Source organism: Saccoglossus kowalevskii, chromosome 9, assembly GCF_978046115.1.
Source record: "Saccoglossus kowalevskii chromosome 9, keSacKowa6.1, whole genome shotgun sequence".
Lineage (NCBI taxonomy): Eukaryota > Metazoa > Hemichordata > Enteropneusta > Harrimaniidae > Saccoglossus > Saccoglossus kowalevskii.
The window spans coordinates 18,996,591-19,009,428 of NC_140649.1; the positions used below are offsets into that span (position 1 = coordinate 18,996,591).

Sequence of the window (12,838 nt, forward strand, 5' to 3'; positions counted from 1 at the left end):
ACTACTTATAACCAAGTGCAGTGTGTACTAACGCACATTGTCCAAAAACGTTTGATTGTGAAACTTGTGTCTTTTTCATGAATAATTTATATAATAATTTAGTTTCGTGGAAAGTAGTGGTACAAGACTTCACACATCACATCCAATATCGATCAACCTATATGCTGAATGTCATTAATTATTTTGATGTGGATACATGTAATGTAATTTCCCTGGGGAACCTAAGAGTAGTTTACTAATTATCTCATCAGTGTTGAAGTAATAGATACACTAATGAAATAATGTCCATTATTGTTTTGTTGTGAGTGACAGTGCTGGAGAAAAATCATCATGGTACTACTGCAGAATAATTTTTTTTGGGTGTAACCTCTTCACTACAAGACTTTTTTCGCCAAAACATTTTGCGCTTTTTTCTCGTATTCTTCAATACTTCTGTAAATAAACCCTAATTTTGTAGCCAACAGACAAAATTTGAGTTAATTTTCGATTTTCACTCAAAACAGTTGGGTAGTTTGTCCCAATCTTCTGAAGGAAAGTGCAGACTATAAACAGGACTATTTGCGATGAAAAGAGGGAACTGGTGGTGAAAAGGTTTGATTTCATTTCATTTGATGTTGCAGAGATTAGTTTGTTTTAATTCACGTTATACACTACCCATGTATTTGACTGTTTATATGCAATCATAATTTAGTCATTCTGGTGATAAGTCTCACACCTAAATTGAAGTTTCCATTGCTTGTAAAGTACCATACAAAATTTAGTGTTGAGCCTGGGAATTCCTGGCACCATACTGACTCAATAGAATCAGGTTTTTTTTGATTTCATGCACATTAGATCAGGTACAGTGCCCAGATGTTTTAAAATTACCAGTTATGAATACATCTGAAATGAGGGTGCACTACATTGGCATATCGCACAAATCAAGTAAATTTACCGGTAGAACACTTGACCAAAGATAACAAGCCAACAAAATAGCGTTGCTTTGAAAATTTTCACTTTGGTTCTTTCTCTATTGTATTGGGGGCCACAATAAAAAACTATGACTCATTGCTACCCTATAAAATAATTCCCCCCAAAAATGGGGCACTACATTTACCCAGTGCAAGAACACAACTTCAATTACAGGCGTGAAGAAACCAATACCTCAGGGTCAGGACAAGACCCTCAATCTTTGTATGTTACACTGTAATAATTTGTTATATTTTTTTAGTTGAAGTTAAACTTTGTTGTTCAAATTTGAATTACTAAACATTATGTTATTTTTATATTGCTTCCATATAGACAAAAATATAAGATAAAAAATTGGTTACATTTAGAATTAAAATTAATTGAAATGTTACAACATTTTGTAAAATAACATTTTACAATATATTTACTAGTATAGGATAAAGCCTCTTGAGTACTAGTTCTGACCCAAGATAATATTTTATTGTAGGGAGAACTTTATATGCAGAAGAGATCAATAATGAGGTTTTGAAGATTTAGTAGCCATTTGACTCATAAATTTACATACATATGAATATTCATGACCCAACTTATGAATATTCATGACCCAACTTATGAATATTCATGACCCAACTTATGAATTTTCATGACTCAACTTATAAATATTCATAACCCAACTCTAAAGAGTGGAGAACATTGTGTTCCAGATAGCTCAGTGGGCAGAATGCAAACCCATCATTGGTAGTTTCTTGTATAAGAAAGGGTTTTTCTCTTTGATCTCACGTGATCCATATAAAAGTCCAAGGACACTTTATGAGAATAGATTTGGTTTAAGGAAGCGAGTCAGACTTGCTGGTGATATAGTGTATATTAAGTCTTGCATTGTAGCATTCTGATTGGTCGAGAAGCTCTAGGAAGGTTTTGAAATTTGGTCTTGGCTCAACAGTTGAGCTGATTTAAAATGTGTAAAACTAATTATTCATTGTTTAGGCCCCTATAATTTGAATAAATTGGTGATTTTCTGGGAAAGAGTTCCTTTTGTACCCCCATCCCTAACCCTACCCTCCAGCACTCCCCATTTAATTGTACATGCCCCTCCTAAGGACATCTATAGTTATCTAGAGGGGGAATATACAAATGAATTGGGTAACGGGGAGTGAGTGTTAGAGTTGGGGTTCAGGTTAGGGATGGGGGTACAAAAGGAACTCTTTCCATTTTCTGTTCACTGTGTGATCTTGCATGATTTGATTTTTAACTTTTTCTTCTTTTTTTTATAATGTTGAAGTGCCAAGTTTTGAGAATGGAAGATATGACATTGGGATAAACTTATTTCATCAAATTTAATGATCCAATATGTATAGCACCACGGTTACTAACCGTGATAGCACATTATTAGACATGGAACCCTCGCAAATAGTTGTGTGTTAAAAATTTGTCGAATACTGGACATTGTTTTAACGCCACTAGGATGCTATGACACCTTGCAGTGAATGGAAGATAGCTTATTCTGTAATTTGTTGTGTCTGATTTTATGAATAATGCCACACCTTGCAGTGAATAGAAGATAGTTTATTCTGTAATTTGTTGTGTCTGATTTCATGAATAATGCCACACCTTGCAGTGAATGGAAGATAGTTTATTCTGTAATTTGTTATGTCTGATTTCATGAATAATGCCACACCTTGCAGTGAATGGAAGATAGCTTATTCTGTAATTTGTTGAGAGGTTTAATATGAGACTATAAGGCTGCAAAGTATGCAGCGTTGCATGACTATCAGGTGACATCACATGACAACAATTATGGATGAAATGCTGCCCTTTCCCTCATTTCATTATATTAATATTCAATTACTTCATTATTTGTTACCCTTTTATTTAATTGATCTTTTCCATTACACTAATTAATTAAAATTTTATTACTGTAATTTGATATATACATAGATATCTATTTTATGTAGTTTTTTTTTTGCTTACTGAAATTTGTTCTATTGTATTTTTTATAACCACAACTAAAAACAAAAACAGTAAAAGTAACTTTTAGTTTATTTAAGTTTTTTAATAAATTTTCAATTTGAATTTACATTTGTTTTGCTTAGTCCCTGTCATTTCTGATACAAAGTACCGGTAGGTACAATGACAAGTCATAATGATATACCTATGCACGTTGATTTGTTTTTCGTTTTGATGACCTTTGACCAAACTGACAGTCATTTTTGTTCAAAAACACCAAACAAGCATGGCTGGGCTGTTTTCTTTTAAACTTGGCATTGACCTCACTCATGGCCTGTTGTCATATGATTTGATTCAAAATGGCTGAATGGAGATCATTTTGTTTTTTACAAGTTTTATACCTGTTTTTTCGAAACTTTTTCAGAAACAAAATTGGTCTGTCATCAACATTTTGGAACAACCGCAATTATCTAAATTCTTGTTATTTTAGTCTGTAATCTGTGTAGACCTTTATGTACTGGACAAAATATGCTTGAATACTTCACAAAAGCAAAAAAAAAAAACTTCCCCAACCTTAAATTAAGTCACCAATGAATTATGAGAGAGTGGTGTTATTTCCATTGCCCACATGCATCTTTTCATTCCATCAAAGACACTTTTTGGCTTCTTTCCAATATAAATGCTAATTTAGCTCTCTCCAGGTGGTACAGTTAAAATTGAATTCTTAGAAATCTGAATCATCCAAATTCAATGTATCCTTGCCGGTCTTAATGTCATGAGGGCATACATCAGAAAAGTTCTTCATCTTTCTTTGCTGCTTGCAATTTAAAATGTTTTAGAAATAACTTTTTTTGAACAGGGCTGTAAATGTGATGAAGCCTGTCCCGAAAATTGTTTTTTTGTTAAATAGGCTGATTTTAAAATATTTCACCTTCACCATGAGTTAATCCAATAAATATAATTCTACATGGAGAAACACAAAAATGCTCCAAATGACTACTAAATTTTCATACACATGAGATCAAAGTGAAGACCATCCTTCGTCATAAAGTATAGCCACCGACAAAACTGAATGATGCTGAAATACGAACATTCACAAAATTTGACCTTTCACACGATTACTTTAACCAATCATTTGAGACAAAGCACTCGGCGGGGACTTCCCTTGAGCAAATCTTAGTGTCAACAGTACCATAAGCATTCTATACTAGAATATGTTGGTGGTTTGGAACACGAGTTGTGAGGAAATAACGTTTTTGGAATATTTTTAAATACTTTGAGCCAACCAATTATTTCTTGGGGATGTCAAAAAATCCTGTCCCGGGAGAACCACATCTAAGAAAAATTTGTAATCCTGAGGACTACACTTGATACTTTCTAATTGTTTTTAACAAACCAAAAAAACAAATCCTAGATAATTTCTTGTATATAAACTATAGTAAAATGTCACGTCAAAACTTACTTTATATTATCATTGTTTATTTTCTGGTTTCATAACTTTTTAATCAAGACTGTTTTTCTACTGTGTTATTTTCCAGATGTTGGAGGAACAATAGGAGTTACATTGGGGGTAGCCGTCTCCATCATAATTATAATATGTCTCTGCTGGTATAGTAGGAATAAGTACAAGAAATCTGAAATATCGAAACCGATACCGAAAGTGAACCTAGATGAAAACTGGGTAAGTTAACATCCTTGTATCATGGATAGTGAGCAAGGTTTCTGTCGTCATTGTCACAGAGGAATTCATAACGTAATATTGTTCATTTAAAATCTTTTGTGTATAGGCGTATATACTTAAATGTATATTAAATTCTATATTGTAAAATTACTTTCATACACTTGTAAATGTTCATAGTGATCATTGCAGTGTTTGAAATTTGTCAAAATGGTTTACCAGACAACAGGGCAGATAACTTTAAAAGCTTTCTTGCCCTGCTAAAAATTTACCAGTCGGCCTTGTTTATTTTTTCAATATTGTATTTAATTTTAATCACTACATTTCATTCAATCAGTGACACTGCAGAGTCTTTCATTCAAGTCAGAAATACTTTTACAATACAATGTCTGCCTATCCACTTGGATTTAGTTTTCCACGATGGGACAATTTTCCGTATTCTTTTAGTTTTATCATAAGCTCAATTGCTGGAGGCTGGTGGCTCAATTCCGAAAAACTGACTCAACATTTTCAAAATACAGTGTAAAAACACTGAACAGAACAATATATCAACTCCAGCTCTGGAAAGGTCGGATTTTGACAACAATCATACATCTATATAGACATTTTGTGATTTTCTCTGGCTGGGTGTACAGGCGGCCAGTAATTTCAAACATTTACCATAAATTGGAACTCTTTTTAATTAGCTCCGCTGTCGACTTTGTCGAGCGGAGCTTATCATATGAGTGATTGTCCGTCGTCGTCCAGCGTCCTTTGTCCGTCGTCGTCCGTGTCAATGTTTTACTTTTTCGACTTCTCCTTGAAAACTACAAGCCTGAATGCTTTGATACTTGGTGTATATGTACCTTGGGTAGACCTCTCTTAGATTTGTTCATTTCATGATGATATCTTCAATTCTCTAATTTTGGTGAATATTTTTGTCATTTTTGGTAAAAAGTGATATTTTCAACTTCTTGTTAAAAACCGCAAGTCCAATTGCTTTGATATTACATATATAGGTACTACATGTGGACCTCTCTCAGATTTGTTCATTTTGTAATGATATATTTAATTTTCTAATTTTGGTGAATATTTTTGGAATTTTTGGTAAAAAGTGATAAATAAAACAACTTACATCTCTCTAATCTTTTTGTTTAAATGATTATCTTTATTTGTCCCCATTCGGACGCAATCCGAAACGAGGACTTATGTTTTGACCTCCGTGTGTCCGTGCATGCGTGCGTCCGGACCTGTATCTTAGAAATGCCTGGACCAATCACAATCAAACTTCACACATACATCATACATGATATTATACATATGCACGATCTGATTCAAGATGGCCGAATGGCGGCCATTTTTGTACTGAAAAATCATCAAAATCAAGTATTTTTCGGCTGTTTACAGATGGATTTTGTTCAAACTTAGCAAATCATTTTGTTTTTCAGATAAGATTCAAAATGGCCAAATGGCGGCCATTTTGTTTTAATGAATGTGGTTCTCGTGCCATATAGTATCTGACTTGCTTTGGCTGATTACGTTCAAATTATAAATATTCATTATACATCATGTCATAGATATACAGATATATTGGTTTGACGATCCTATTCAAAATGGCCGAATTGTGACTACTTTTGTGCTAAAAAATCATCAAATATCAAGCATTTCTGGGATTTATGAATGGATTTCGTGCAAACTTATAACATACATTAGACATTATGGGTTCCTGATGCATGTCATTTTATTTTTCAGATCGGATTTAAAATGGCTGACTGGCGGCCATTTTGTTTTAATGAATGTGGTTCTAGTGCCGTATCTCTGACATGCTTTGACTAATTATGTTAAAATTTCACATATTCATTATACATCATGTTATAGATGTATACATGTATTCAAAATGGATGATTTTGTTTTGATTAATGCTGTTCCAGAGCAATATCTCTCAATATGGACAAGTGCTCATTTGATTATCAGATACAAATGTCAATCATTTTAATGTTAAACAATCATCATAATCATTACCTGACATGCTTATATTCCAGCTATATACTATAAACAAAACTATATACCGTATTTGTCTTTAATTAGGCGCCACTTTGTTACACTTTCATTTCATGGTGGCGCTTATTTGTGGTTAAATTTGAGCAACTTTGTTTCAAATGGCGCTTATTTCAAGCACTTCAAGTTCTAGTACCGGTAACTGTGTTAAAAGCCATTGTTTTTGCTCCATTCTGATGATAGATTATTGGCAATATTTTACATTACAGTCTGACACTTAGTCACTGTAGCCTTTATTTTAAATACTGAGTAAATGACCCGTTTTCAGACAGTCTAGAAAGTTATACAAAAATTATCATCCTTTAGAAAACATTCAGTTTGCCGTACGATCAACAGAAAAATAAAACAAACACAAATGCATCGCTTAGTAGTCAATGATCACGGTAGCAAAATCAGTTTACTGTGACAACAGCGCATTTGAAACAGAACATTTTCGCGTTTTAATTTTGTTTTTATGGACTTACTGCGAAATTAAAAACCACGCGGATATTTTCTACAGTAGACTTAAAGAGACATGTTTCAAGAGATTATAGACCGATTTCTTAAAATTTGTTAGAAACAAAACCATTTGTACAGTAATAGTGAGGGACTTCCGCGATCGCGTCTATCGCTACTAACCGGTAACCGGTAGTCGATCCGTCGGCGCCCAATTCATGATCATTACGTGCCAAAATTTCAACTTTGTCTGGCGCTTAATTGAGGTGTAAAATACAAAGTTTTTGTGGCACAGGCGCCTAATTGAAGGTGGCGCTTAACTGAAGACAAATACGGTATCTTAAATTTTTCCCTTAAACTAACAGGGACTGTGCCATGCATGGCTTGTTTTAGAGTTCAAAATGCTGACTGGCGTCCGTTTTGTTTTAACGAATGCTGCTCCTGAGGCATATGTCTGATATATCTTGATGTAAATTTGCCTAATTTTGTAATGTATCTAATTTGATCAACTCATAATACATGCTAGTTGTTGGTGATCATATGTGTCAAAATAATTTTTTTTTTCTTATAGATGCATGCTGGTCCCAACGGTCATATCGATGAGAATGAAGTCTATGAAGTGTATGACTTACCCAAAGGTGGAATGAAAGATTTCACACAAGATGATAGTAGCATGGATCATGTGAATGGAAGATCTCGATTTGCTCGACAGAGTAGTGGAGGTTATAGTGATGCATCCCAGAACTCTGATAGTCGCTTGATAAATAGCTGTGATGATGAAGTGTTCACTGTCAAGACCCAAGATTACCACCCTCCAAAAAATAAAGATTTAAAACAAAAAGTAGATATGCCTAATAAGGTGACTCATCAGTATATTCCAATTATTAATTCACCAGGAGCTTGGGAACTCTCACCTTCGCACTCAAGATTTCCAGCATTTGATGCAAGAGTTGCAGAAGAAGGTATGTATGACTCTGGTATGGGTCAGAGTACACAATTGAACTACAGCCAGATGAGTCCTGATGGTGTACTGGTGCCAGTTACCTTCTTCGGACAAACTTCACCGCCATTTTCAGCAGATTCAGGAATCGATTATCAATGGATGAGTCCTTCTGGACAACTCTCACCACTTCCATGTGACTATAGTAAACTTGCCCCGGATAGAACAACGTCGCCTAGCATACAGAAAAAGCTGATCAGTAGGCCCGAAAATTTCAGTGAAATAATGAATGGACAAGTCCCAGATGTGACTGTCATGAGCGTCCATGGTGTGACACTTTTTAACCCATTGGTAGGCTTTAAACAGAGTGGCAAAACTCCGCTGCAGATGGAAACTGCCAGTCAAACCAGCCTGAAAGAAAGCACAGAGCAAGAACTGTCTGAGATCACACCATATTGTGAAGTATCTGCACTCAATCAGCAGGCTGCAGTAAACGTATCACCAGGGTATGTGACTCATAATAGCCCGGGTAATTCTTGCATGGCAACTGACTGTTTTAATTCTGATTATTGTAAACTCAGCAGCATTGATGTCGGTGATATGCATGAAGGATTGCCAAAACTAGAAGACCAAGGATATGTGCCAAATGATTCATTGAATGTGTCTAATCATCAAACTCAACCTGTTGTGTCAGCGAGTTACGTAGCTCACAATGACATGCCAGATGCAGGATTACCAACTCAATCTGTTGTGTCAGCGAGTCATGTAGCTCACAATGACATGCCAGATGCAGGATTACCAACTCAATCTGTTGTGTCAGTGAGTCATGTAGCTCACAATGACATGCCAGATGCAGGATTACCAACTCAACCTGTTGTCTTAATGGGTTATGTAACTCATGATAACATGGCAAACCCAAAGGACCCATAATAATGAAGGAACCAACATAGACAGATGAGCTCACTCATGTTATACATAGTGGGACATAGACAGATGAACTCACTCATGTTATACATAGTGGGTTATGTTACACGCAACATGGCACTTCCCACCTTGTAAAAAGTTTATAGTTAATTACAGTATTAACCCGGATGGACTCAACTTGAGTCATCAACTGATATGTGAACACTGCATACATTTCCTGTGTGTGACTATAATTCACTAATGAAGCAATGTTGAAGCAACACTAAGTGTCTCCCAGATTTTCTTCATTTTAGGATGATGTATCTACTTTGTGTTTGTATATTTGGTTGGAGTTTGCTTCAGCCATAAATTTCAAGTTTTAACTGTCTACAAAACAAATAATATCAGGTGATAACCTCGTAAAATCAAAGGTCACATAGTTTTGATTGAAACACTGTATTGAAATTATTATGTTTATATACGTATTATATGCTCTGTAACCTATGGCGCTGTGCACTACAATAATGTTTGTTATTGTACTTGAGTTATTGTACTTGAGTTATTGTACTTGAGTTATTGTACTTGAGTTATTGTACTTGAGTTATTGTACTCTGTTTGACCCTTGACTTTTCCACCTGATCAAAGAAAACACAAACCAAATAATGCCAAAGTGTACGATGTACAAGAACTTAAATTCTGGTATTTTGTTAATACCCGGTAACCTTATTATCGTACATTTTTTATTTTTTTAAAAGCTGGAAAGAAAAGGTCAGCTAAAATATTGTATAGCTATGATTTTGTGTCTTGGACAATATCCTCACTGTATTATGTACTGAATTCTTGTATGATGGATGTTATTGCATTGTATCGTGGAACAAGATCAAAATATCGTATTTAGATACTATAGAATACTTTATTTTCGCTTGGAATTTATTTTCGCTATTTTCGCTGAAAGGATGATTCCGTGAAAATAAAATCCAGCGAATATACTTTTTTTCCTATATTTCACATTAAACTCATCAAAAATCAGTGAAAATAAATTCCATACACACCGCCCAAAAAAGCTTTTTCAGCGAAAATTAATTCCAGCGAAAATAAAGTATTCCACAGTAATAGCAATTATATAATACCCAGAAAAAAATATTCATTGCCCAAATGTGTCATTTGTTCTGTTTTTTATCAGAACTTAAAAATTGTTTGTTTTTTTAATGAAAAATTATTTTTATGGGCATTTTAAGTAATCAAAAATAATCGTTATACAAAGTTTCCCAGTGAAGTGCAAGGTAACCATAGTTTAACTATGTTTATTTGGGATAGTGTTTCAAAACAAAATATTGATCTTTTTACAATGATATATTAACTATATCGATGTCTGTATATATCTTTTTTATATAACATACATAATGCGAAACTAACATTAATTTCTGTAACAAAACCAGAATTTATTATTTCAAATACTGTTCTTTATCAATCTTTTTTTGTAATTAATATTTAATATACTCCATGTAGCTTTTAAGATAGCTTTTAAAATGTATTAAAAATAAATTCATATGGTATATAGAAATATGTAATATAATTAGTGCTGTAATATTTTTCTATATGATTTTAGATATAAGATATATATATATATATATTCAACAAAAATGTATCTACAGAAATGTGTAAAAATGTTCAAGTTTTTGTTAGAACAGGATATTGTCACTTTCAATCTACCTTGATGTTAATGTTCATACATTGCCTGCTGAAAGACTCAACAGGTAACCAAAATGAACGGAGCAAGCAGGCGCTGTGTTAATTCAAAGCGCGGTGGTCGTGGCGCAGCGTGTGTTCGAATTTCATGTAAATAAACAATGCATTTTACACGCGTTGTATACGTCGCTATGAGTCCCACATCGAACATGATGCGGCACGACGACTGCCGTGCTTTAAATGTGTTATTCTTTTTTTTCAATGCTAACCACTGTTTGTATAACCTCAACCAACATGTTCTTAATTCTACCTCTCAATAACTATAATTTGCTGTATTTACTCTATTAGTAACACATGATATAATTGATGATGAGCAACATTTTGTAATGAAATGTCCAGCTTACAGTCACCATTGGGACAAATTATTCCTGACTGCACAAAATAAAGTTCCAAATTTTGATAAAGAAAATAGTCAGAATAAATTCATTTTGATTAGGGCAAACCATACTCTAGCACCAGCCTTAGTTGTCTTCTTAAAAAACAGCTATGGAACAAAACAGCAACAACTATCAGTGTACATGTATTAGGCTACATTTTGTGTTCATTCTTTATTCTGTATTCACCATTGGCTGCAAATTGTCTTTATTGTTTTTGATTTGTTTTATATTTTTAGAAAAGATTTTATTTTTTGTTTTCCTTTTTAGATTGTAGTTTTTTAATTTCTTTCTGTAAGACCCTTTTTATCCTTTCCTAAGGATTTTATGCGTCTAATAAAAAATATATAAATATATATAAATATACATGGTAGTAATAAGTAAGTATGTCATATATTACCGGTAATGTTCCAGCATATTATAAATACAATTTTTGCTGTAGTAATTTTTGTAGTTTTGTGTGGTCTCTATTGATTTCTTCCATCTGTATCACCATGCATATATGTCTAAAGTTTTCCTTCTTGGGCGACTACTACATTTTAGGGGCGGATCTAGGATTTTGGAATAGGGAGGGCAATAAGTTGGCCGAAGGCCAAATTTGTGAGTGCTAATGGCGCGAAGCCCTGTTGGTTGTTTAAAATAGGGGGGCCTCTGCCCCCTTCTAAATCCGCCCATGCATTTTGTTGCAAAGAATGCACTTCCAGACCCATATATTAAAATGCCTGGGCTGATCAAGTTCAAACTTCATCAGACATCATATCTGACAAATGTACATGCATTTTTGTCATAATCAAATCCAAAATGACTGACTGGTGGACATCTTGTTTGAATGAATGCAGTTCTATACCTGGACCAATCAGTTGACAAGCCCCTGTGCTCCCTTAGATGACTTGTAGGGTATGCACCACTGTTTAGATCCCTATTTTCACAGTCAGGTCAATCATTTCAACCCTAATTTTACAATTTTCGGCTATTAGGCAAAAGATGCCCTCAACATCATCGATTTTTGTTTTTGACTGGTAGCGGAGGGAGAACTTGAACTTTGTCAGATCGGGGAATATAACAATTAGACTTTTGACGTGCTGTAAAGAAATATGATGAATCCAATATTATGGTGTTCAGGATGTTGATGAGGAAATTAATCACAAATTGTGTTGTCAAGACTACAAAGCAAAGCGTAGATGACTTATCTCTAGTAGGTTTGTTGGATTGTCATTGTGCATTTGAGCTGTCAGAGCATCATGCCAAGGACATAGAAAGTCATGACTTTGAAATGACGAAGGTCAAAGCAGTAAATACTAAAAAAACTAGTGGTCAGCAATTACACCGAGCAGGTAATTCACAGGAAGAGTTTAAATATAAGCGTGGCATTAATAGATGGGTGTCTAATTAGGTCAGACTAACAGTCTCCACAACATATTTGAAGTTTGTCACTCACTGTTTAGAAAGTACATGTATATGGATATAATTCTACACAGCCACTGCCATTAATTGGTAAAGTTAAAAGTAATTGTCTGCCACACAGATATCCAAGTCTGCTAGGTTTCATGTTGTGTATATGTATCAAGTTTGAACGTGATTGGTCAAGTCAGTCATTTCGTGAAACATTGTTCATTCAAACAAAATGGCCGCCAGTTGGCTATTTTTAACCTCATCTGAAAAAACAAAAAAAAACAATGACGTGCGTCAAGGTCCCATAATTTTCAATGCATGTACAAAATCCATCACTACATGACCAACATCTGGTTCCAGGAGGGCAGAAATACTTGATTTCGATGAATTTTTAACATTAAAATGGCCGCTATCAGAGCTTGATGGTCTTAAATT

General features: G+C 34.3%; 1 protein-coding gene across 1 annotated transcript in view; it reads left to right on the forward strand.

The window, feature by feature from the left end:
* LOC102807112 (uncharacterized) overlaps positions 1-11,373 on the forward strand; it is a 49,973-nt gene extending 38,600 nt beyond the window's left edge. Inside the window, exons 17-18 of the mRNA XM_085503274.1 lie at positions 4,434-4,576; positions 7,617-11,373. Coding sequence (XP_085359400.1) covers positions 4,434-4,576; positions 7,617-8,915 — 1,442 coding nt within the window. The 3' untranslated portion in view covers positions 8,916-11,373. The remainder of the gene's footprint in view (positions 1-4,433; positions 4,577-7,616) is intronic.
* Positions 11,374-12,838: the final 1,465 nt, after the last annotated feature.